At 37.3% G+C, this 26,798-nt stretch overlaps 1 protein-coding gene across 3 annotated transcripts; it reads left to right on the top strand.

The window, feature by feature from the left end:
• The first annotated feature begins 661 nt into the window (after window positions 1-661).
• sypl1 (synaptophysin-like 1) lies at window positions 662-23,709 on the top strand. Of its 3 annotated transcripts, none has more exons than XM_039761186.1 (6): window positions 662-694; window positions 2,522-2,593; window positions 9,659-9,780; window positions 12,425-12,626; window positions 20,096-20,284; window positions 22,753-23,709. In XM_039761186.1, exons 1-6 carry the CDS (start codon window positions 677-679, stop codon window positions 22,861-22,863), a joined length of 714 nt encoding a protein of 237 aa, XP_039617120.1. In that variant the 5' UTR covers window positions 662-676; the 3' UTR covers window positions 22,864-23,709. The 3 variants fall into 3 exon arrangements, with proteins under 3 accessions (XP_039617120.1, XP_039617121.1, XP_039617122.1); XM_039761187.1 differs by lacking the exon at window positions 662-694 and adding an exon at window positions 2,031-2,129; XM_039761188.1 differs by lacking the exon at window positions 662-694 and adding an exon at window positions 2,146-2,394.
• The last annotated feature ends 3,089 nt before the right edge of the window (window positions 23,710-26,798 follow it).

The following is a 26,798-nucleotide window of genomic DNA, read 5'->3' as shown; positions in this document are numbered from 1 at the left end:
AAAATACATGAAGTATGCCAAATCATATTTTTAAGCAATTTGCTGGAAATTGGCTTTTAACAAAGCATACAGTATAGGTTGCTTCTCATGAAACCAGAATATAAATAGATTTCATTCATTTAATTTCTCAAGTTGTGGTTATGCACTTGGAACTTTTTAAATTGTACTGTCATATTAAAATATGTTTTATTTAGTCTGTAGGTACTTGATAAACTATTTTTATTGGTTGCACATGCCTTACCTGATTGTAGCATGTATGCTTACAAATAGAATATATTAAACGAAAATAATTTGGAGTATAAATCTGCGCTAAATGGTTTTCATATTATGATTATCTGATTAGGAAAAAAAATCAAATATAATCTTGGATTTAAAAATTTGTTATCAATAAATCGTATCTGTAGGACCAGGGTTGTGGTTACTTAGGAGTAGAGCACGTTACCGATTAACCAAAACTGCCTCTACGAAAAACTCAGTGGCTCAATCCGTCTCACCGCAGCTTCGTTCGCGTTCACGTATCTGCACAGCAATATCCGAAGATCTGGCCAATCAAATTTCTAGAACACCACATAATCTGCTCTGCTTTCGAGCAGCTGTCCGTCACGTGCTTCGCGAAGACCTGTATCAGATACAGTGTATCTTGTCAGTTTTGGCGAATCACCGTAACAAAACGACCATGACGCTGGGTTGCCAGGTCAGGGGAAACTATATATTCTGAGTAAAATCAGGACTACGGGGTAGTATAGTAATATACTTTTATAAAAACGGTCTTTAATACCTTTCATATATTTCGCAAACGCAATTATCAATTCAACACTGCAAGTAGTATAGCCACGTGTTATTGCCGCCCCATATCCTCGGAGCTCATGTATAATTGGTCAGGGGTGTGAGTACTTCTGTGTTTGACGGGCCATCTGACAGAGGCATCCTTATCACGCCCGATTGATTTGAACTTTACGAGCAAGTTTCAGAGTTCCACGTAAAAACGAACTTAAATCTAGGGCTTGTATTAGTTGCAGAGTTGTCCGCTTAGCTTCACAACATAAGATAATTCTGTTTCATTGTGAAATGCTAACGAAGCATCCGCGTACAGCCAAAGATTTAATCGGTAGTTTCTTAATTACTGTAATTATTACCTTTTTTTTAACAGTGTTTGGCTTGTGAAGAAACCGTAATTATGGATTCTGGCAATCTTGTTGTGCCCCACACTAACCTGGGTGACAGGGCATTTAGGTGAATAGCGCCCAGACTTTGGAATGGCCTCCCGAAATTAATTTGATCAGCGGACTCCATTCATTCTTTTAAAAAAACAATAAAAACTCATCTGTTCAGGAAGACGTTTAACGTAACCTAACAGTATGCCCCTTCTTTCAGTCTTCTTCTCTCTGACAAATACTCAGGATAATTTGTGTGTTGTTATTTGTTAGGCTTTCTTTTAGTATTGAATGTAGTATTTTACTCTGGTTTACTGTCTTTTTTTGTGTTTAATGCTTTGTATATCCAGTATCTGTTTTAATGTTCTATTCAGGAAACCTTTGTATCCAATGTTGCATATACCTGCTGTTTCTTTGAGACTTTGTGAAGCGCCTTGAGCATGGAAAAGGCGCTATATAAATGTTAATAAAATATTTTTGTACAATTTTAGCCATGCTTACATAATTTAGTTGCACAAGCGACAATGTGTCCCTTTACGTTTCATCGTGTACTTTAGTAAGCAATATTTAAGGGATGTCGTTTTTCACATTGAGCACTATACGTTACTTTTCTCGACTTTCGCAGTCACTGTGAAAAAGCTCTTATATCTTGTATGATTCGTGATCTGCGCCTGCATTTGACAACATTTTTTTATGATAACATTTTTATCTCCGTAGTTTTGCTCTTAAATATGCGTTTTTTTGGGGTGCGACTATCTGGTTAAATGCCACTTAATAATCCAGTACGTATTTTTTGTTCCGATCTCCTTCCATACAAGTACAACTCCGCAGTCGCTCTCGAAAGAGCAGGTGTAGTGAGAAGTACATCGGCTGGAATCGAACGTCACGTGCCGATCTCGGCGATAACGTCCGAGTTTTTATGTTCCTTAAGCTAGTGGAAGCCAAACTCCAGTTTACAACATTTCGTGTAAAAAGGTGTATCGCTCTTGTTAAACTGCTTGAATAACGACATATTTCTGTACATTTAGGCGCGGCTCAAAGGGGCGGGCGATTCGTCCACTTTCTCAAACCAGTGGCACAAAACTGCAGTCGCGCCTCCGGAGTTTCTCGGTGTAGACGAAAAAACCAGAGAAAGCACGCGCTTCTACAGCTTTCGGGTAGCTTCGCGGAGAACGTGACGCGTAAAAAAAGCCGTTGAGTTTCAGCAACTGTCAGTCAGGAAGCCGATCAGAGTGACTCGGTACTTGACACGCTGGACGGTGGGACTAGGCGAGGCTACTGAAAGAAAGAAAGTGGGCACGGGGGCTTCGTTTCGTTCAGCTGGGAAAGCCGACTGACTTTTGCGGATTGTTGCTTTTGTTTTCCAGAAAATGATTGGTACTCAGTTTGACTTGACGCCACTAAAGGAGCCTCTGGGATTCATTAAAATCTTGGAATGGGTAAGTGTTTCATTTGACTTTTAATTTAAACTTTAGCCATCGATGGCCTTTTCTGGGAGCAGTGGATAGATTACGCACCCAGCTTGCTGGATAGCGGGCCTACCGCGCCGTCTTGCGTTCATTTGTTTCGGGCTTCAGTTCGGACGGCTCTGCCATTTTCTGCTGAATTAGTGCTTGTTTGTAATTTTTAACGCAGCGGTTAGGTAATGGCGGGGTGACGGTGTCAGATCAGGACATCGTGGATACCAAAAATGGTAAGCTATGCATATTCTGCTTCACTGGCAATGATTTCACTTTTACGTACAAGCATAAGTTCCCAACATGCCTCACAACGGATGCGATTTTTTAACTAATTTACAATGATTTTAAAATGGTGTGTGCGGCAGGGATAGGCTCCGACCCCCCACCGCTGTGTATTCGGGTTAATCCCATTCGAAAGTGGATCGTCCTGAAAGTTCTCCAAAGTTTTCGCTTCGTTTACCCACTTACGCTGAGCAGGTACACTGAAGAGCGCTGCGATTGGACAGGCGCCGGGTTGTTAGGTGACCACGCCTCTTATCACTAGTTGACAGGCTCTTTAGTGGATTGATAAGGCGGCTCTATGGCACCTGCCCGGAGGAGCAGCGAAAGTCTCTCACACACTACCAGGAAGAAGTGGGTTAATGTAGGTGGTGAACCAGATCAGTGGTACATAAACTATTCCTGTCAAAGCGGATTTATGTATCCCTCACACGGAGATCAGAGTCCGTTTTGTCGAGGCACTTTGTTATAAGGTACTGTGCACTGATCTTAAAAGGTCTTGGGTGACTTTATTTCAAAACACCCATGATATATAGTAAAATCCAAGAGGTCTGAGGATCTTCAAAGCACTGTATTGATATTGCTGATGATTAAAAATTAACCCCAGTCTATCCAGACCATAGCTTTTTATTAACGTATGCTCGTGAGGCAAGCGTGATTAACATGGAAGGCAGTAGGTGGTTTTTATCGGCTCTTTGCATGTTTCCAGAAAGAGCTGGTTGTTCTTGTGAGTCTTTCATCCGTGTCAATTTGCATTGCTCTGCAAATTTTTAGCAAGTGAAGAATTCAAGAGTTAAATAAGAAAAAAAAATTAAAACTTGTTGGCCTTAATGTCTATCGTCAAAGTGTTTTCTTTCATCAGAGGTATTACCAGACTCGGGTTCAGATCCTCCTCATTACACTTTGTAGATGAATGTTTTGTCTGCATGAGCTGCTAAACTGTGATTTGTACATGTTACCTGTTATAGATTTTACTTGGAGTCCTTACTGAACATGTTTCCCCAAATCCATGAGGGTAGTGTGCCAGTCTTGAGGTCCTTCCTTTGACTGAAACCTAAAAACTATCCAGTAGATAATGCAATCTCAAAAAGGCAGCCAGACAGGAACAATGTATTCGGGGGTTCATAATCCTTCACTAAAAATTGCAGCAATTTTTCTAAGCACCACCATTGGATAGTTGCTTTCCATTTATGAACACCGACAGGTCTTGATATTTGTGAGGGATAAAATCTATTTTTCAAAGTCAGAGCTGTGACTGTGTGGAAAATCTTTGTTTGCTGCAGAACACGGTGAAATTTTAAAACTACCTGTTCCTCTCTGCCAAAGTTTAGATTTAGTCTTTGTCACACTAACTCTGGTCTCTCCAACTGCATCAGTTTCTCGGCAGTAGACTTTAGTAAACACTTAGTCTCTCTTGCTTCTTCTCGTATGTACTCTGTACATCTTCTGCTAACGTAGCTGTGTGTGAACACTTAGGGGAATCCCATTCTGTTAGAATTATTTTGTCAGGTCCTGGAATAATCACCCTGTGTCTACAGAACAGACCGTACTCTGAGGGATGGCTTCAGCCAGGTGCTGGAATCATTGTTGTAGATTTTTATTTTTTTGCCAAACATTCAAGTTGCAAACCTCACTTAGATCTGGGGACTGTGCAGAGCTATTGGTGTAAACTGAAGTCACTTATGTTTGATAGACCAACTTGGCACAGTGTGTGCTTTGTGGCATTGAGTTTTATTTTGCTGGAAGTATCCATTTGAAAAAAGTAGATTGTGGCCTTCTAGCGTATTGCGTGCCAAAAACATTCCTCTCATCATTACAATAACAGCATGTACTGTTGACATAAGGCAGGATGTTTCCATGGATTCCTGCTGTTTATGGCACTGTCGGCATTCTGTGTCAGAAATTCAAGATTTGATGGACCAGGGAACATTTTTCCACAGGCATACAGTTTTGGAGATCACCACAGTCACTTCTTCTTGTAATTTGTTGAGAGAATTGGAACCTGGTATTTTGCTCCACAGCAGCAGCCTGTCCACTTCAAAGTCAAATTATTTGTGTTCAGAGATGCCCCCCTTCAGCGTGCTGTTGTAAAGAGCTATTATTTGTGGCCTTTCTATTTGCTTGAACAAGTAAAGTTTTTCCTCTTTGGCTTCTCTCATTTATAGGTTTTTCCTGACAGACCTGATACATTGTGGATATGTTTTTGGTATTTACACCTTTTTGTAAACCATAAGACTGTAGTGTGTGAAAATCCAGTAGGGAAACTGATACTGAGATGTCAGGCACCAATATGCTACTATGGCTAAAGTCGCTTACATCAGGCGTCGTGTTCTTTCAGATGTATGATTGAGCAACAGCTAATATTGTATTGTATACCATATACATTCGAATATAGCCAAAGCTTGTGCCGTCTGGACTCTGGACTGGGCTATTTTTATATACAGAAATCATATTACATACATTTCAGAAGAGGTCATATACCTAAGGCTAAGCATGTTTGGGCCCAGCCAGTACTTGGATGGGACGCGATCAAGAAAAACCTTGGGTTGCTGAGGTGTTGGTGAGCCCAGCAGGGGTCACTTACCCTGTGCTCTGAATGTGGATCTCAGTACAGCAATGAGGACACTGTGCTGAAAAATTGTACTGTCCTTTGGATGAGACATAAAATCAAGGTCCTGACTGTCTGTGGACAAAGTTCCCAGGGTATCCTTTGTAAAGAGTAGGGTATATCTAGGTGTCCTGGCCAAATTGCCCATCATAGCCTAGTCATTTTGGCCCCCTAATCATCCCCTGTCTCTAATTGGTTATCTCTCTCACCACTTTACCACCCTATAGCTAATGTGTATTGAGTATACTTGTGCAAAAATGGCTTCTGTCGCATCATCCAGTTGGATGCTGCACATTAGTGGTGGTTGAAGTGGCTGCCCATGTGCTAAAGCACTTTGAGTAATGAGAAAAGAGCTATATAAAAGAAAAAAAATTGTGAATGAACAATTACACTTAATTAAAAGTAAAGCAAGAGCCTAGCATTTTCAACTCACTTTTGGTCAGTCTTCCCACTATTTTTTACCAAGTTCATGAATTGTTTCAATAAAATAGAGGTATAGACCAAATTTGCAGCCATGTTTTGTTTTTTTAAATTTTCACAATGTTCATAGCTATTATGAATTTGAAAGTTTTTATGTACACCTTCATATATGTCCTGTGTCATTGTGTGATCTTAAAAATCAAAATGAAGCTGCAGGAATTTAGATTTTCCCCTCCATTATTGTCCAAGTTGCACGTCTTGCCTCTTTTCTTGACCTGCTTTGTCCTGGTTATGTCTTGGGTAATTTTTTATTTATTTATTTTTTTGGGAGTATTGTAAAGGATTTTCTAAATAGACAAAGAGTGCTGTACATTTCAGTCTTAATAGATCTCATGTTTTCTGTCTTAGTAATTTGATCAACTGGATGTTGTGATTGAAGCAGTTTGTCTTGATTATTAGACATTTGTTTGGTATAGGTAACTTTAAGACAGTCAATTTCCAAATTATGCATTGAGTTTCGTGTTTTACAATTTAAAATTCACTTTGTGTTTTCTACTCCAGTATTATCTGGGAAGAACCCCAATCTCTTACATTTGTACCGTGTGTTGTTGAAATATGATCCAAAAGACAGTTGTATGGATAAAAACTTTGTTTTTGGCTTAAGCCTGGACCTTTGGAAAGCTAAATATGATGGTTCTTGAGCCATAAGTTGACATTTATTTTAACAGAGGTGAGGTGCCTATTTTATAAAGCTCTAATTAAATCAGATTTTTGATTGATTAAATTACACTCTTAATAGTTGATTGTCCAGTTAGCTCTTATGTTAAGGATTGCAGGTTTTAGTTTATCAGTTAGAATGTGGTGGCTTGTATCTTGAACAAAGTTGGTCACTATGGAGTTTTTTTTTCTCCTCAGTCCGGCTGAGCGAATGCATCTTCTTAACCACATGTCCACTAGCTCTGCTTTCAGTGGTGCTCTCATGTTTCTCAATGGAACTGCCAACTGAAAAACATGCTGGGCAGTCACAGCACTGAGGGTTTTGTTTTTGTTGGAAATGGCTGTTAAACAGTTTAACTGTCAATTATACAGTGCTGAAGGTTGTTACAGTTTTTGAATTCATTAATTGCTGCTAAAATGTTGAATTTTAACATTCTTACTTGAATCAATCACCTTACAGTTGTTAATCTGAAAATTGCAAAGCACACAGAATGATTTTCTACAAAAGGTACTAAATCACCAATTGCTAGTAAATCCCAGTCAGTGAAACTCTAGCATTATCTTTGAGTTGTTTTTACTGGGTGTGATTTATACATGCGTTTCATTGAAGAAAACAGAATAAAAGATTTATGGAATAACATTTTGGGAATAGGTTGCCATGCCATATTATTTCATAAAGTATGTTTTATTCAGTAAAAACAATAAAAGGCTCAATTTTCATTTTACATTACTAGGGGGCTCCGCCCCCTGCTCGCTTCACTCGCCCACCTCTGTGTTTGGTTTACCGGATATACAATTTAAAGAGATTATTTTCCTGGGAATTGTTACATATGCATTATTTTCACTTTTACTTTAAAAACCTTTGTAAAAACAATACTTGTCCTTTATTTCCAGCCTCGTGCGTGGTTACAGCTCTTTCTCACCAGACATATAATGCCAATCACGTTGTGAAGGGGAGGGAGGGGCAGCTGAACGCATGCTAAGGAGATGCCGTTGGATCATCTGCTGTCTTTCTGCTGCTTGCGAGCTGCCTGTTCTGCTTGTCGCATGTCGTTGTTTTAAGAGCTGGGAGCACATGATGCTTGTCTGCCAAAAGCAGTCCAACAACTGCTAGGTTAGATGTCTGTAAACTTGTTTTAAATGATAGCTCACTGCCTTGTCTCGCTCGACATTGTAAAAACAATAATTGTTCCTTATTTCCGGCCCCAGGCATGGTTAAATCTCTTTCTCACAGGACGTATAACGAACAGCTGCTCGCATTGTGAAGGGGGTGTAGCTGCCCTTCGATCATTATAAAGAATGTACAGCCGCTGTCCTGTTTGCCACTTCGTGTTTCTGCTGCTCGCATTGTGATCGCTTCTCCGTGATCATAAATATACACCTGACCGAATTGTGTTTCTTTGAAATTAAACTTGTCATTGCTTTAATTGTTGTGGGACCACAGATTCTCATAGTGTATCGTCCTTTATTGTGTAAATCTACGTTTTGTGTATTGAATGATGCGAATGTGAAAAGACTTTGTTTTGTGCTCATTTGCCTTTTATTTCTGACCTCGCTTTGTCCTGCTATTTTTTCCAATTACACCTGGTCCTGATGATTAATTTCCTTTTGTTTGCGCTAATGCGATCTTTTAGTCATTGACGTTTCATTTATAACCTATTGTCCTTTATACGCTTTATATGCACTGAGACCCCAGTATCTGTGTGTGCTGCTTGCCTTTACACTGATTTTTTTTTTTTTTTTGTTGGCCGTGCTCTGATATTGCTTGTAAGTAGGGCATGTCTTGCAGGAATCTCATGTTCTATATCCCCATGAGATGCTCCATGGCCATTCTCTTTCGTCTCGCAGGTCTTTTACTTGTCTTTCGTGATGTTAACGTGAAGATCACGTATCGTCTCGTAGTCATTCCCTCCCACCGGATTTTTTTTTATAATAAGAGAAATTTACTAGAATTTCATTATTTAATATGGATCTGGAGTGCTTGGTGGCACAGTGGTTATCAACACTGCTACATAGATGTAGCATCCTGAGTCCTGTGCCTCGACATTTGTCGTTGAGGAGTCTGCATGTTCTCTTTTTGGTTTTTCTCCGTGTACTCCAGTTTTCTCCCACGTCTCCAAAGATGCTGAGGACTCGATATTCATTCTGTCTGATTTTCGGTGTGGCTGGGCCCTGTGATGTGGTGGCGACCTAATTTCTGCCTTGCAGCCAGTGCTAAAAGGATACTTTGTTTCCGTATGACTCTGAACTGAATTGCAAAAGTGTGAAAGTGTTGTATGTTAATACAGAACATGATTAGAGGGAGTTCAAGCAGGGTATTTCAGAAAATCAAACCCTGTTTATACCCAGATTGACAAGGATGTTCCAGTTTCTTCTACACAAACCTGCAATGTTTGTTTAAAATAAAGGGACCGCATTGTCATTAATGCCACACTGCACCACTCTTTCTAGCAAGGAATGCATTTGTCAGTTTTTATTGCAGTGGGGATGTTTTGTTTGCCCTTGGACAGCCAAACCTTGTCTGTCACTTTGTGACATTTTTCTGGGTCTTAAGTGCTTTGTTGCAATGACGTTACACAAGCGTTAGAAGAGAAGGTAGTGCCGTAAAAACTTTTTCCACCAGTCATGTTTTCTTGTGCCCACTTTGAATTTTATGATGTAATGATGGAAAGTGATGCTTTATTTAGTTACAACGTGGCCATTTACTTTCTTATCCAGTTCAGTAATTTTGCAACAATGATTTCTTTACTTTTATTTATTATTTGAAAGTCTTTGTGTTAGTGGCTGATTCAAGTTTAACGTCATGTATACACAAAAAATTGTTACTCAAATGTTTTCAAGGATAATTTGGCATTGTATTTTTGTCTATTGACACAAGTAAACGTTTTTGTTTCTTGTGATGTTTGTGTTATTACATTTTCCTTGGATTTGGCATTGGGGGCTATACTATGTATTACTAGTCATGAACATTCGGGTGATTCATACTTTCATTATTTAACATATTGCTTTGCTTTCCTCAGGTCTTTGCAATTTTTGCCTTTGGCACAAGTGGTGGATATACAGGGGATGCTGTAGTAAATCTTGCTTGCAATGATTCTTCCTCTAATGCTACTTTAGAATTCACTTTCTCATACCCATTCAGGTAAGCCTTATACTTTCATAATTCTTTGGATTTTACCAATTCGTAATCTACAATAAGGCTCAATACTGTTGATTGTCTGTACCATGTATGGGGGATGTTTAAGGTAAATAATTAAAAGAAGTGAGTATTATAATCGGACAGGTCTCATCTTAACAAGCCTAAATAAAAAATGCAATATTCTTGCTACAAGTGACAAGACAGAAACCAAATGTACATATTACTGACTGTCAGTGCTAATATAATTGTGTTAGAAACCTTTCTACATTATGGTTTATGCAAGCCAGTAAAGGCAGCCTTGACCTCCATCGTGTAATTTCACAGTTGTGCAAGCTGTGGCAATATGTTTTATGACCATTGGTTTCCTTTCAAGTTAAACAAAATCATTGCATTTTTAATGTGTCTCTTTGCCTTTAACACAAGGTTGCTCTAATTGTACGAGGATAAATCAAAAAAAGGAAAGACAATTTGAAAATTGCATGGTAGCCATAATTGATAGAAGCTGACACAATAAAAAAAAAACATGTTAGTGATGGCTGATAGGTAGTTTAATTGTAAAGTCCAAATATTTAAATATTTGTGTAATTTACAGGACAAATCTAAAGACTTGTGACATTTCACCCCACACAAGAATAATAATTTGGACTTCCCTTTGTTTTTATGCATTTTTTTTTTTTTTACTCTTAGGAGTACAGTGTATTTATAAAGTTTTCCAAATATATTTGTTTCTTTGTGGGGTTGCTGGAAATATGAGCGTGTGTTGAGCAAAAGATGGGAACCAGCCCTGATTCAGGCAGCATTTCATGGCAAGGCACTCTCACTTGAGGCCTCTTTATAGTCACCAGTTTTTGGAGATTGGAAGGAAGGTTGATTATTGGAGAACTCACAAAGAAAACATTAAGACATTTGTTGCTTACCCCAGGTTTTTAACCACAGCTCTAGAACTGCGAATAAGAAATTTGTAAGCACTTGCTGCAGTCCTCATTTTTAAGTAGTTCACTAAGAAATGTTCCCCAAGTAAAGTACCTCAGTAAACAACATTTTTGTATACAGCTCACATGTCAATTACTACAAGGTCAGGTCATATCTGTTGGTCAATTTGCTTACTCCTTGGACTTGCTGATTGTGGCCTGTTCTGATGTCCTTTATAATAAGACTAACACACAAGCTAAAACAGTATTGTACTTCTCATTATTTTACCTTCTGCAGCAAGAAGGCATCATCATTGGTCTTAAAAGTTTGATAGTTCTAATGTTTTCTCATGGCTAAAAGGAGGACATTGTAAAATTCAGCTTATATTTTTCAACATAATGACCAAAGCTTTGAAAACATGGTGCAGTTTAATTTTTGTACTTATTGACATTTTGCCTCAAATAACACATTGGTTTCTATCTTATTTTTCTGACTGTATGTCTTCTAAAGCTAGCAAATGATTTTGCTTGTCTTTTTACTCTCATCTTTCGTCATGTTTTTTAAAAAAAAAAAAAAAAAGATCAAGGTTAGTTTGTATAGACTTGAGTTTAGTACACGTTGAAGTCCTTAAATTCACATCATTCCTGATATTTACTTGCCATTACTCAGTGTGTGAAATAGCCAAAATAATTATTATAGTACATTTTTTTAACACCGTATTGACCCCAGTATACCCTGAATAATAATTTATGTACTCTAGGAAAACGAGTTTGAAAAACACAATGTATAAAACATTGTAAGGTCCCAGCAAGTCTTGCATTTAGTGACAAAGAGCTGTATCACTATAACAAGAAAGACATTCATTACTCTAATTAATAAGTGAGAAACATTTTTTCAAATCCCCACCAATTGTTTGTATTGTTGTTGTGAGAACAAACAAAAAACCAAAGGAATATATAGTGGTTGAATGTTGATCCTTGTCATAGTTGGGAACTGCCAACCTACTTACCTGCATTTTATAATGCCAGTTTTGCCCGCATTTTTTTTTTGTTTCATTGCTGTAAACAAGTTTCAGTGCCTATTGTTCAAAAATATAATATTCGCATGAAACTGTTACAATATGGGTTCTTCTAGCATAGGTTTGCCAAAAAAGTAAGTCTGTAGCCTAGATATGACATAATTCTGCCTTCTCGATATTCTCCACTCGGCATCTTCACATCTTGAGGTGTGTATTACACTCCTAATATGAGTTTCAACTCCAGCCAGTAAGAACTGAGTGTTTGCTGTCCTGTAAAGTTTATTCCAGCATGGATGAATCTTACGCCCCCACTCTGTTAGTTTAGCAAAACAAATGAGGACACTCTGGAGCATATATAGACAAAAACTTGCCTATAATGGTAGGAAGTAGAAGACCTTGCCACACAAAAAAACAAAAAATGTCAGCTTGCGACCTATAGATCCTATCTGCTGTCTGACAGAGAGGTAGTACAGGTAGAACCATTTGTATAAGGTTCATTCATGCTGGGGGAAACTGCTTATTGCTGAATAAACCTGTAAACTAATGCTAACCATCCATACTTGGTTAAGATGTTAAAGTTAATGTAACTTATGCTGGTCATATGATATTCTTGAATTGCCCTGTCTTGATCTTTGAAATGTGGCACAAGTGTTGTGAGGATGCTTTCTATATGCAGATATAATGTTTATTTAATTTGGACTTTTATTGTTTCTCCAGGTTGAATGAAATCCCATTATATAAAGGGGGTGTTTTATGCAATAAGGATGTGAATGCGACCTTCCTGATTGGAGATTACTCTTCTTCTGTTGAGTTTTTCGTTTCCATTGGGGTCCTTGCATTCTTATACTCCATGGTAGCCCTGGTTATATACGTTGGATTCTTGCATATTTATAGGGAATCTAACCGTGGACCTGGTGCGGTATGTACAAAACCAGTTGGTTCTCTTTGTAAATGACCTTGTGTGTCTCTTTGAGTATGGCCTTCTTTCCATTATAAGTATGTCCTTTTAACTGTTGTGAAGCCATTTATCATTTTTCAGTTTCTAATGCTCATTAAGCAGTTGACGTTGGAGTCCTTATCAAATATTTTTGGTAACCTTTTTAGTACTGTCTTTTTACTACTGTGAAGGACTGCCAGTTTTTAGTCATAAATTGTCCTATTTTATTTTTGTTTTGTAAACATGTAAAAATTTACTGTTGGGGAAAGAAAGTTTTTCAATATTAAAAACCCTTGCACAATTAGGCAGGAAAATAAAGTAACCATATACTTTGATTTTGCTGGCGTGTAAACCTGAATTGGATTAAGTTGTTTTAAGAATATTTTGTTAGTAATCATTAGAATGTAGCAACATTTCTGCTTACACACTGATACAACTTTATGTGATCAACAAATCACATCCTTGCCCTCAGTAAAGTACATGCATTGCAAGCATGCAGCCATTAATAAATCTCACTTGTGCTTCTCTGATATTTTCTTCAGTGGATACCAAATGACAGTTTCCTCGAGTCTGAAAATTTGTAATCCATCAATTATACAGTGTCATATATCATATGCACTAGTTGTGTACAACTCTCTGAGTTTTGAAAACTCTATCTGCCAGTTATTTACTAGTTCCAGAACAATGTTGGTCTCTTCCTCTCTTCCTATGGTGGAGAAGTTTCCATCATGACTTCATTACAATTCAACTGGGTTATTGCAGTTTACTTTTTATTGGTGTGGTGTTCCTTATAGTACTGGTATTTAAAACTCCCATTTTGATTTGCAAAGCTGTTAGAATCAGCACTGCAGTTTACCATTATTAGTTGCATCTTAACAATTGTACAGGTCAATTAAATACCCTACTGCATGCTCGCTGTTACAAATCTTTTATGAGTCGTCATCTCAGATTTGTTTGTAAGGCTCTGTCTATGGACTAATTGAAACTTTGCTTGCATTTAAATCATGTTGGCCATAACTATATTCTGATTCTGTTCTTCTGTAACAATTATACTAATCCTGATTCTGCTGTACTGTCTCTTGATATTCTCATTCACTATATAGTATTAATATTGTTGTACATATGTACACCAGTCCATAATTGTACATAAATTCAAAAGGAGTTGTACCCATTTTTGTTTTGAAATATATGTAAAGTGTTTTGTAATGTAGTGTGTCTGTGTGTGTGTGTGTGTGTGTGGCTTAAAAATGTAAAGATTCATTGACTTGATTGATATTGATGATTATATATAAATAAAGATTACAACAACATTTATTTATATAGCACATTTTCATACAAACAGTAGCTCAAAGTGCTTTATATAATAAAGAATAGAAAAATAAAAGACACAATAAGAAATAAAAACATTAATTAACATCGAATAAGAGTAAGGTTCAATGGCCAGCGGGGACAGAAAAAAAAAAAACTCCAGACGGCTGGAGAAAAAATAAAATCTGTAGGGATTCCAGACCATGAGACCACCCAGTCCCCTCTGGGCATTCTACCTAACATAAATAAAACAGTCCTCTTTGGATTTAGGATTTTCATGGAAGGACTTGAAGATGATGGTCACGTAGAGTTCTGCCTTTTAATCCTTCCATCATTGTTGGAGCATCATGAAGCTTTGAGTAGGTGGAGGTGGCGCAGGCCACCACCACAAAGAAACCGGAAAAAGAAACAGAAAAGAGAGGTAGGGGTCAGTACGGATTTTAGAGCCACCATGAGTAGTAGTTATGAGGAAACTGAACATATAGAGTATCAGGATTAAGTTAAATTGAAGTTTATAGAAAGGCCATGTTAAAGTAATGTGTCTTCAGCAGTGTTTTAAAGTGCTCCACTGTATTAGCCTGGCAAATTCCTATTGGCAGGCTATTCAAGATTTTAGGTGCATAGCAGCAGAAGGCCGCCTCACCACTTCTTTTAAGTTTTGTTCTTGGAATTCTAAGGAGACGCTCATTTGAGGATCTGAGGTTACGATTTGAAATATAAGGTGTCAGACATTCCGATATATACGATGGGGCGAGATTATTTAAGGCTTTATAAACCATAAGCAGATTACATTAAATAATGAATGATTTAAGGCTACAATTAAACTTTTATTATAAGAGTGCATTTCATTGTTATTTCTGTCACTCTGTTCAGAAGCAGTGGAATGCATCAGGCTCCTGGGTGTTGCCACCCCTTTTCACATGGGACAGAATAACTTTGGTCTTATTTGTAATTGCCACAAAAACTTCATCCCCAACTTTGAATGTTTGAGGCTTTTGACATCCTGTTTAGTAGGGCTAGGAATTGTCAGGAACCTCATGATGCAAAAGATTCAGGATAGAGTATTATGATGATTGTTTTTTTGCATAATACAGTATGGTACATCAACATTTTAATTTTGCAATTTAAAAAAAAAAAAGTCACTTCTCATCTTTTTTTTTTTTAAGGACATTCGTCACCTTTTCTGTTCTTTGCTTTGCTGCAGCGTAGACCAAACTTTGACATTTGAGTGTTCAGGCGTTCTTCAATAGGTATCAGGGGACCAAATGTATGCCAGGAAAACATCCCTATTTACTAGAGACCAGTAAAAGGATCTGATAGTCTAGTGAGAGAAAAAGACAAAACCTTGACTGGAAGCTGGTACAGCCTACCAAACTACTATGAGTACTGCTCAGTTTATTTTGGTAAAGTACTCTTTAGGAGTCTTTTGAGGTATAGAAGGACACATCAATGAATATAAGCAGAAAGTAACAAATAAAGATATATCCTCCAAACATTTATAAAAGGAAACCAGTGAATTATCTTAGGATTAAAAATGAGCTCATTGTTTATGCATTTAAACATGCAGGTGTCTAGAGATCTCATTTGTGACCCTAATGCAAGGAGGCGTGATTTTTGAAAATGAATTTAAAAGGGAATATCTGTTTTGAAGTGTGTCATAACCATTAACCAGATATCTGATTGATGGGCAACTGGAAACTATTTTAATTAGGCAAAAAAGAAAGGAATAATCTTGAAATTAGGAGCTTTTAGCATTAGCATCAAGTTTAAGTTGATTTAATAGTTGAGTTAATAAGAGACTCTTCCACTTAGGAGACTTTCCATCAGTGGGGTATATCAAATGTTTGTTCTGTTCAGTGGTAGAATCCAAAACTGTAAAATTTACAGATGATGGATAAAAAATCGGAAAGCTAGCAAAAAATGAGAGATGAACAACAAAACACCTTAGTAAGGCCTGGACATTGAATACAAATAGCCTAACACCTGGAAAATGAAAAGGCTGTAATGCAGTGTTGGTAATTAGCCCTAGACACAGACGCACACAGAGTCCCAAGTCCAAAGAGCACATGCTTTTCTTTTCCCTTGTGCCCACAAATCACCACAAATAAACTCAGCTTCTTCCTCTCTCTCTCTCTCTCTCTCTCTCTCTCTCTTCTGCTACCTCCACTCCTCCCTTCACAAGCTCTGTCCTCCACCTCCCAACTCTGGCTCCCAGAATGGAGTGAGGCAGCCCCATTTATGTTGTACCTGGATGTACTCCAGGAGCTCTTTGACGATCTTCCTGCATCACTTCCACCACTCCAGGTGTACCCGGATTCTCTTCTGGCAGCACTTCCTGGTGAGGCAGAATTGCTGCAGTCCATGGCCCTGGAATCATAGAGGCACCTACTGGGGGTGGCCATGATCCCCCCAACAGGGTTGAGCTTCCAAGCTCCAATCCTGTGGCCCCAATGCAAACCAGGAGAGCTATCCTCTCATATCCCGGGGGAGGTATTGCTTCTCTCCCGGTCCTTCTATCCTCCAGGTGTCCCAGCTGGGCAAGAGACCCAGCCGTCTGCCACATCAGGCTAAATGGACCTTAAATACAAGATTAGCATTGACAGGACAGGGCACTGAAGGGATTTAGTGCTTAAATGTTGTTCTACAAGAAGTGTGTAGAAGCAAGTAAGAGGTGAATAAGATATTCCTTGAAAACTGGGAATGCTGTGCTTTTCGGTCCGTGGTGCATAAGTAACTATTGACCCACACTGATGGTAAGGCCAAGGTTGTACTAGTACACAAAATGTCTTTACCTAAAAGTCTGAAATAATCAATCTTCAGCTATTTTAAATTTGCATCATAACAAATTCAGCTTTAAAATGGCTATGTAAATAAAAATATTTTGACTTGTCTTGGTATTCCCTGATTCCTGCATGTACTAATATGAGAATGTTTCAGTACTTTGTTTAGTATTTATTATAAGCTGTATTTCTCAGCTACTAGACAGAGTAAGTATCCCAAGATAAATCAGGTAATCCATGATAAAATGTTTTTATTCTAAACCCTGTGCTGAAATCCCTTGAAGCCAATGAAATTCATTTGCAGCCAATAAAATCCCATCTGTTTATTGTTAGACTAGGTGGGGGGTTCCTCCACTAAAAACTCAGTCCTCCTACCTCTCGCTTAAAAACAAGTGAAGTTCAGACCCAGTTTGCTACATAAATTTTTCAATTTTGTGTGAGATAAATTAAATTGAAAAGCTGTCTGGATTCCTAGATTATCAAGGGTATTTTCATTTTCACATTTTTCCATATGTTGAAACTTGAAACAATAGGGATAATTTTAACCTCTTTGAGTGAACATGGGTTATATGATAAGATTGAACTTTCTTATATGTTACAGTACGGCATTGTTTGTACCAGGCAGATATGAAATCCTGCAGCCCTGCCCTTCACTGATACCACTGCATGCCTTAAAGTAGTCCTATGTAAATTGTGTATATCTGAGAATTGCTTTGGTAATTTAGTGGGAAACTGAAGTGTATTTACTATCATTTGGCCTTCACGTTTTGCAAAATTACAACTTATGTGTATGCCTCCATGAGATAATGAATCAATCCAGTCTATTGTATATGCAGTGTAGAGACAGTGTCCTTCAGTTGGATGCTTGTAAGTTGCTCTTCTCTGGAGAGGATACAGTACTGTTTAAATCAAAAGCCATGATCCCACACCCATAAATACCCTAAATATTAAATACTTTGCAGTCCAGAGTGGAAAGAAAGGGAGATATTTTTTGTTGTGAAATAGTTTCTTCTAGTTTGGAAGAAGCACACAACATGTTCTATAGCCTCCTTCCCTCATTGTAAGTAGTTTTTTTTTTTTTTTTTTTTTTTTTTTTAAGAACAAGCAATAACAGAAATAAAAAAGTGCATAAATATATAGATGTTAAATAAAACAAGTGGTAATACTAGCTGATTTAGTGCCAGAACTAAAGTAACTTCTTTACAGAGAGTGAACATGCCTTTTAATCCATATGCTGTTTGTCCACAGTCCTCCAACATTTTCTCTGTAGTGCTATTATCTACTTGTATAAATATTTCTGCATTTATAAATATGCTTTTGATTATAAAAACTTTCTTCCCTCTATTTCTTGCTGCATTGATCTAGTGATGGTAAGTTTTTAAATATTGTGATTATGAATGCTAAATTATTGCATTGGCATCTTCTACAAACACTTGCACACTTTGAAAATACTAGAACTCTAAATTATGACATTTTCTAGCGATTTATAGAAGCCTAAATGGTTTTCTGATAACCAGTTGAATATAAAATAGCAAAGTTGTTTTATGCCCTCTTTGGTACTGATTTACCATTATATACAAAATGTAAGAAATAATATATTTAATATATTGGAAATAAGGAAAAAAATTATCAATTGCTTACCAGTGTAGTCATCTCAATTGAGATTATGGTTGTGATTGTTGTGGACTCCCAGTTTTAGGAGTCTTGGTTCAAATCCTGTGCTGGTCTGTGTCGGTGTGTAGTTCGCATGTTCTCTGTGTCCATGCAGGAGGTTAACAATTTACTATTTTTGCTTCCATGTCACTAAGACATGAGGTTTTTAGCATCTCTTAAGTTCTCCTGGTAAGTGTGAGTGAGGATGAGTATGTTGGTGTATTCCTTGCAAAGGAGCAGGTTCCAGCTTGTAACTTGTGCTGCCTGAATAGCCCGTGTTCCCTGTAGCTCCAACATAGAATTGAACTGCTTCTTTGAATAAATGGGTGGATGTAATTTTCCTAGATTTTTTTTTTTGTTTTCCTTGAGGTTCTTTACATTTTATTGAGGATAGCATTTCCTGCTTTAAAGTAAAAAAGCAGGACTGTTCACAGTGCAGCTAAAAGTGGCTCAATACTGATTTCTGCTTTCTATGCATTTTTTTGACTGTTCATTTTAATTTTGTAAGTGATTTAAATCTGTTGAATACAGATATCTGTCCTGAATGTGTCACACTTTGTGTCAAACAAATATACTGCTCAGATGCATTTAGTTATAAAGCGCTATGCATACCAAAAGTATGTGGGCTGCTGCAGTGCTTAACACTACATCTGCAAAACTAGGTGGCTAATGATGGAAAGGAAGAGAAGTATAAATTTTGTAGCTGCCAGTTGGAGTGCTTTCATCATTGCTATATCTGTACACAGAAACCTATATAGTACACAAGAAAGGAACCATGGAAGGTAAGAGCAAGTTTTAGACAGTTTGGATGCAGCAAGGTAATTTTGATAGTTACCATATGTCAGTGAAGATATTTGATTACTTATGTCAATGTCTGCATGACTGTCATGGAAAAATATGTGTCTGAGGCAAGCCACTTCCATCAGGTTCGCCTGTGACGAACTCCAGAAATTTTTTATGAAAACTGCCATCTTGCACGTTTTCCTTTGGCAGCTGTGTCAATGCTGTTGCCCATCTTGATTTTCAATTAAGAGATAAGAGGTTTCAAATTAAAGCGTAAAGTAAAATTGTGTCAATTTCCACACAATTCAATGATATGATGCCTTTAATCGCTTGTCACATTTAAGCTGCATGCAGTGTGTAGGTATCAGATTTAGTAGCACATATGAAAGTACTCTAAATTTGATCAGAAAAGTTGTGAATTCATGTGGTCCTTTGCTGTTCACACTTCTCCAAATAGATTGGGTCTCTGTCACATAAGGGAAAAAGTAGGAATTGAGCTGTAACATGAATGTAATTGCCTGTCATTTCCATGTTTCTTCTCAGTTGTTTTAAGTTAACAGAAAACATCTATTTAAAAAGTAGGCAGATAGAAAGAACGTTTGGCATTTTTTCAGAAGCTCTTTAAATAAATATCTACAAAAATAGATAAGTAAGTAAATAAATATACACACACTTTGGAATGAGTATAAAGCAAGAAAATTCAAAAGAAGGAAAAGTTCTGACTTGGCTGTCAAAGTCAGTGAGGCACATGTTGATTCATTGGGTCTCTCTTAAAATGACTTCACCTGCCCAAAACACGACAGTGCAGACAGTTCTTCCATCTTCTTGATCAAACATTCCCCATTACAATAGTTCAAAAAATATATATACATTTTAAGGTTTTGAATTACTTTTTTAATTTTTCTTTTCTTTTTTTATTGATTGTAGGATTTCATTATAACTTGCCTGTTTGCATTTTTTTGGCTGGTTTCTTCTTCAGCTTGGGCGCAAGGCCTTCAAAATATTATATATGTTACAAGCACTGAAGGCATAAATTATTCATTTAAGTTATGTGCATCCGATGCCAAATGCACAGTAGTATCACATGCTAGTATGGGACGTCTGAATGTGTCCGTGGTAAGTATTGCTTTATTTATTCCTTTTTTTGTTTTTTTACCATGTTTGTTCCTCTGGATAGACTGCTGTAGCATTGGTGAAAATAATGTGCTATGTAACTGGCTGTTTGTACACGTAACAGTTAGTTTTAATACAAGTAAACTGTAACCAAGTAATTATCTGGTGATGTTTGTATGCATTTCGATATTTAATAGTAATTGTATTAGCCACAAGCAAAGATTTAAATTAGTACGTTAGTTCTTTGTGTGTTTTCTTTTCTTTTTTTTTTTTTTTATTGTTCAGGTGTAAATGCACAACGAAACTACGATGATTTATAAAGTAAACTGCTTTTCCATTCAGACCAACATTAATTTTATTACCTATTTGGAGCAGTGAATGACATTACTGTCTGAGGCAAAAGTACAAACCTCAAAAATCCTTCATGTTTAAATTTTGGATGTGTATTTTGTTTATGCTCCTTGCAGAAGTAAATTTACATGGAAATTACACCCTATAAACCTAAATGGAAAGTGTTTAGTCTTTTCAGAATATACTCATTTTGTCTATTGGCTTGTGTACTTACCAAAGATGTCTCAATTACAAAAATATGTCGAGTTTTAATAATTAATTTAAGTAATCTAGTGTCATTGCAGAATAACAGGAGTTTTAAATCTGAAAAGTAAATATCAGATGCCCAAGTTTTAAATAATAGAAATGTTGCTACTCAGAAACCTCTGAAAACTTCAAAATTGTCTAATGTCTCTTCATCCTACTACAGAAACTACCCTTAAAAACCAGAAGACCTCATACACATTATATATCATACTTTTTAATATGTCTGTCTCCACCTTTTATTTGTGTGCATGTTTCATTTATTTACTTGTAACACTTGAACCTCTGGTCCTCGAAGAAGCCAACCTCACGAAACATAGCACCTCAAGTTACTTTGCCGAGATTTCTGCAATGTCATTCTGTCAGCCATGGCTGTTTTTCTGACAGACCTGCAGTGTGCTTCTGCTTCCATTCTGTTCTTGGCAGCTGTAACGTGAGGATGTGGTGCTGTTTGTGGTGCGAGAGACTTGGCAGAAGAAGCTTGCACCTCCAATTTTTTGGTTGCGTACAAATTTCTTTTGCACTGAGTCAACCTATGATGCCAATGATCATTCGGTTTATGCTTCACCGTGAGTAGACAATGTTGCAGTTTTCTACCTGTCTACTAGAGTGTGTAGCCACATCATTGCTTGCTGTGAAAAGGACCCAAAGCCCATTTAAGTGGGTAAGGTAGCCAACCTCTGTAATTCTTGCTTTGTGTCACATTATAAGCTCATGATTAAGCCCATGGTTAAGGTTCAAGGCCCAGTGACCCAATGCTCGAAAGACTGAGCGAGGAGTCAGTGTGTCTAGGCTTGCGAGTGTCCTGGATAAAGCCAAGATCCAGGCCTTTAGTGACCTCTTGGGCACAGCCATCAGCAGTGTGTCTTGTTTGTGGAGAGAGTGTCGACCTTGTCAAGAGGTTTACTTACCTTGGCAATGACATTCATGTTTCTGGTGACTCTTCCTATGAAGTCAGTAGACGGATTGGGAGTGCATGAGGGGTCATAAGGTCGCTGGAAAGTGGTGTGTGGTGCTCCCGATATCTATGCAAAAGGATGAAGCTCCAAGTCTTTAGAGTCCTGGTGCTTCCTGTCTTGCTGTATGGTTGTGAGACATGGACGCTATCCAATGAACTGAGATGAAGACTGAACTCCTTTGGTACTGTGTCTCTCCGGAAAATCCTTGGGTACCATTGGTTTGACTTTGTGTCGAATGAGCAGTTGCTCATGGAGTCCCGAATGAGGCACATTACCTGCATTGTGTGGCATGTTTCCCCGAGGGTGATCCAGCACAGAAGATCCTTGTTGTTGGGAACCCGAATGGCTGGACCAGGCCAAGGGGTCGCCCACGTAACACCTGGCTGCGCCAGATAAAGGGTCATTTCTGGAGGGTGGAACTGGACCACATGTCTGCCTGGGGGGTTTCAAACCGGGATCCCGAGTTGTTTTATCGTGTAGTGGGTGCGGCAACACACTGTACCAGTGCATGCTCCCCAACTTGAATTTGACGTGACTTGCCCAGTGTTTTGCATGTTTTTTCGTTACTTCTCATTTCTTTTCCTAACTTGCGTATTTGGGGGTTGGGATGCTGAAGCCTGTCCTAGCCATCATAGGGCACAAGGCAGGAACAAATCGTGGACAGGGTAGCCAGGGCCAGTTTAGCTTGGCAATCCACTTGACTGGATGTGAACCATGGTCTCCTTACTGCAAGGCAGTAGTAGTGCTACCATCGTGCCGCCACACAATTTGTTTTTCTATTTTTAACTGATTTGCATCTTTAATGTTACTTCAAATTCTTGTGTAGCAATTTTTAAGTAATGTGTGAATCAGGAAATTGCAATATGCAATTTGTCATGATGCTTTATTAAACAATGTTTTCATGTGGTCATCTTCTAGGTGTTTGGATTTCTGAATTTAATCCTTTGGGCCGGGAATGCATGGTTTGCTTACAAGGAAACAAGTTGGCACACTTCATCTACCGGGACAACTGCCCAGCCTGGCTCATAATACACACCAATAGTTTTGTTTAAGTTTGAAAATGTTTTTGGAATTTTTCTCCAAATATAGTTGTGGGAAAAGAGACGCTAATTAAAAAGCTATATGATCATATATAATAGATATAATCTTAAAAATTCACTGACCAGGGTCTGTTAATGTAATGTTAAACTTCCAATTTCTGGATAGTGTTTGATAATTCAAATTTGAAGTGCTCAGGTCTTGATATTGTAATATGTTTTGCTTTGAAATTAATATTCATAGTTTGAATTCGTGAATTTCTTTAAGTTTGATACCAAGATTTTTTTTTTTTCACTACTGTTGCTGAAGTATAGAAAGTAATAGAAAATATGACACAGCTTTATCCTAAATACACAAAGTTAAATGCTGTAAGTTTTATAAATTCTGAGAAAAAGTGCATTGTATTTTAAGGCTTCTGTGTTTAATACTGGTCATGTTTTAGACTTTGCTGCACAATATTGTATGTATTGTACATTCTGCCTTATGAATGCAATATTTGTTTCCCATTAAACAATGAATCATTATTCTGATTCCTGAGGCTGTCGTTGTGATAATCAAAGTTCATACAGTCAATCAGATCGAAGACCTGCTTAAGGAGGGTTCAGTACTGCAATAACAAGAGCATTGTACCTGAGGCAAAGTGTATTGTAAATACTGAATACTAAAATAAATGTCTTTGTTCTGTTCTGAATGTTAAGGTAAGAGTCTGCAGTCAAGCCTGTGAAGTTCTTGTTAAATGTATGTAATTGTACCAGAAAGAAATAGCGACCGTAAATGACTGTGCATTTTTTTTGTTTGACATGTTTTTTACTTGATATTGAAAGTAATATAACAAGTTTTGAACAATTAAAGCGTTTTTTTTTTTTTTTATACAACCCACTTGCTTTTTATGCAAAATAAACATTTGTTCAAGGCAGTTTGCTGTTTAGAATCTTAATCTGTTTTCTCTTTTTCATGTTTTTGCCCTTTGCTATTAACAGTCTTGCTAAAAGATGGTTCCCTCATAACAGGATTCTGTGATGAACTAGACCAGTACCTATGTTTTTTATTTTATTTATTTTTTTATTCTTGTTTTAAAAAGTCAATATAATTTAAATGTCTCATCAGTATGATTGAGAGTACCATGCATGTGAAGAAGCAGTTATTTTAAAATTAGTGTTGCAATGAGTTGAAATCAGTGTGCATTTTTTTTTAAATGTACAATATCCACATGTTTAAAGGAAGATCTGTTTTTCCAGTGCATTTTTTCATAATGTGGCAATCGAGCGCCAGCCTCACAGGGTCACTTTTTTTTTTTTGTGCAAATACCATTTTATTGTAGTTTTCTTTTGTTCTGGCCATCTCTTGTGACTTTTTGCAGCATGAAAGTTAAGTTTTTTAAGCCACCAATCTCTCTATTATTAAAAAAAAAAAAAAATCCTATGGGAGGGAATGACTAGGAGACGATATGTGATCTTCACGTTAAGATCACGGAAGACAAATAAAAGATGAAAGAGAATGGCCACGGTACATCTCGCGGGGATATAGAACATGACATTCCTGCAAGACACGCCCTACTTATAAACAATATCAGAGCACGGCCAGCAAAAAAATCAGTAGTGTAAAGGCACGCAGCACACACAGATATAGGGGTCTCAGTGCATATAAAGCATATAAAGGACAATAGGTTATAAATGAAACATCGATGGCTAAAAGATCTCATTAGCGCAAACAAAAGTAAATTAATCATCAGGACCAGGTGTAATTGAAAAAATAGCAGGGCAAAGCAAGGTCAGAAATAAAAGGCAAAGAGTAGACAACAAAGTCATTTTGCATTTGCATCATTCAATGCACAAAACGTAGATTTACAGAATAATGGACCATGCGCTATGAGAATCTGTGGTCCCTCAACAGTTAAAGCAATGACAAGTTTAACTTCAAAGAAAACACAGTTCAGTCAGGTGTATGATCACGGAGAAGCGATCACAACGCGAGCAGCAGAGACACGTAGTGGCAAAAAAGACAGCAGCTGTACAGGCTTTAAAATGACCGAAGGGCAGCTGTATAAGCCCCCTTCACAACGTGAGACAAGGCAGTGAGCCATCATTTAAAACAAGTCCACAGACATCTAACCTAGCAGTTGCTAGATTGCTTTTAGCAGACATGCATCATGTGCTCACAGCTCTTAAAACAACAACATGCGACAAGCAGAACAGGCAGCTCGCAAGCAGCAAATAGACAGCAGATGATCCGACGACATCTTCTTAACGTGTGTTCAGCCACCCACCCTTCACAACACGAGCAGCATTATACGTCTGGCGAGAAAGAGATGTAACTACGCACAGGGCCGGAAATAAAGGACAAGTATTGTTTTTACAAAAGTTTTAACAGTAAAAGTAAAAATAATACATATGTAACAATTCCCAGGAAAATAACAATCTCTTTAAATTGTATATCCGGTAAACCAAACACGGGGTGGGCAAGCAGGGGGAGAAGCCCCCTAGTTAAAACAAAAACTAAAAAGAAGGTTCACTCTTACCTTTTACATACTTTGACTTGAGCATTCATTTTCTTGTTTTATCTCTTCTGCCTTCTGTACAATATTTTAAATAGAAATACAGTTATCTTTTGTCATTAAAATATACTTGGCATTCCATAACATTTGTTTCACATAATATATTTTACCCCAGTTTTTTATCACTGTATTATTTGGGTAAAGATCAAAAACCCTAACATCTTTTGTTAAGGGTAGTCCTGGTAAATGTGGTTTAAACATCTTCCAAACCTGTTGTGCATTAGAAAAATTCCACATAACATACTCTGAAGTTTCTCCTTCTGTACAGCAATCTCTTAAGATTGTTTTTGCTTTTTACTTTTTTAAATTTGTAATTAGGAACATTAGTTTGGAGAATGCCGTGTACATCTCCATGCCATGTATTTTTGCTTGTTTGATATAGTTTTGCTTGCAATCATTTTCCACTGATCCCCTACTTTTTCTTTTGGAATTGCAAAGATTTTGTTTTCTTTCTTTTATGGCTTTCCACAGTGGTTTCCAGTTGCTCGAAGAAACTTTCTTCTTTGAAATTGAGCGTTTCTATATACTTAATCAAGTCTCTATAATACTTCGGTATATTGAATTGTGTTACATGTCTGGATTTTGGTTTTGTGAATTTTTTGTTTTCTTAAACCTGTTCCAACCATGTACTTTACCAGACAGGCAGTTTTCCTCTTTTTTCTTTTTACCAAGTCAATTATTGTGGTAGTATATTAAAGTTTCATTCATTCTTTTAATTCCCCCTCCATTTTTCTTTGCCATCATTACTTTATTTCTCCCCAAAGGTTCCTACAGCGAGTTCCCCCAAAAAATTAAAAACAACATTGAATAATCTTCATTAAAATCTTTTTTGTTGTAAATAAATAGATCCCAAGTGTCTCATTCTTGGGACTGTTATTGTTTTATTTAAACTTTACCCTCAAAGGTCATCATCCATAATTTCCAGACGTTTAATAAAAGTTTTTTTTTTTTTTTTGGTGTTTTCTCCAATCCTTGCTTCCTGTTTTCCATTCCCCAAAGTGGATTCCCAATATTTTAATTCCTTCCCTTTTATTTTTATACCCAACATCAATATATATAATTTTTACCAATCCAGTTGTTTTTGTTTCCCCTCGTATATATGGTTACAGATCAAAGCTGATTTCCAGGTCTAAGTTTAAAAGAGCGATGGACATGTTTCTTTACTATAATGGATAATGTCTCTTATTAAGACCAAATTGTCTGTTATTTTTCTTTTTGTTCTTCAACATGCCTGGTTTGAATTTATAAAAGTTTCACTCACCTTTTTTATTCTGTTTGCTGTGACCCTACTCCACAGTTTATAGTCTTAGCAGAGCAAAGTGATTCGGTGCCAATTCTGAAATTTTTTTTTTATTTTAAATTTATGTAATGA

The sequence above is a fragment of the Polypterus senegalus genome, chromosome 8 (assembly GCF_016835505.1).
Source record: "Polypterus senegalus isolate Bchr_013 chromosome 8, ASM1683550v1, whole genome shotgun sequence".
Classification (NCBI taxonomy): Eukaryota; Metazoa; Chordata; class Cladistia; order Polypteriformes; family Polypteridae; genus Polypterus; species Polypterus senegalus.
Note: the sequence above shows the minus strand (reverse complement) of the source record. Positions and strands in the feature narration are given on the sequence as shown.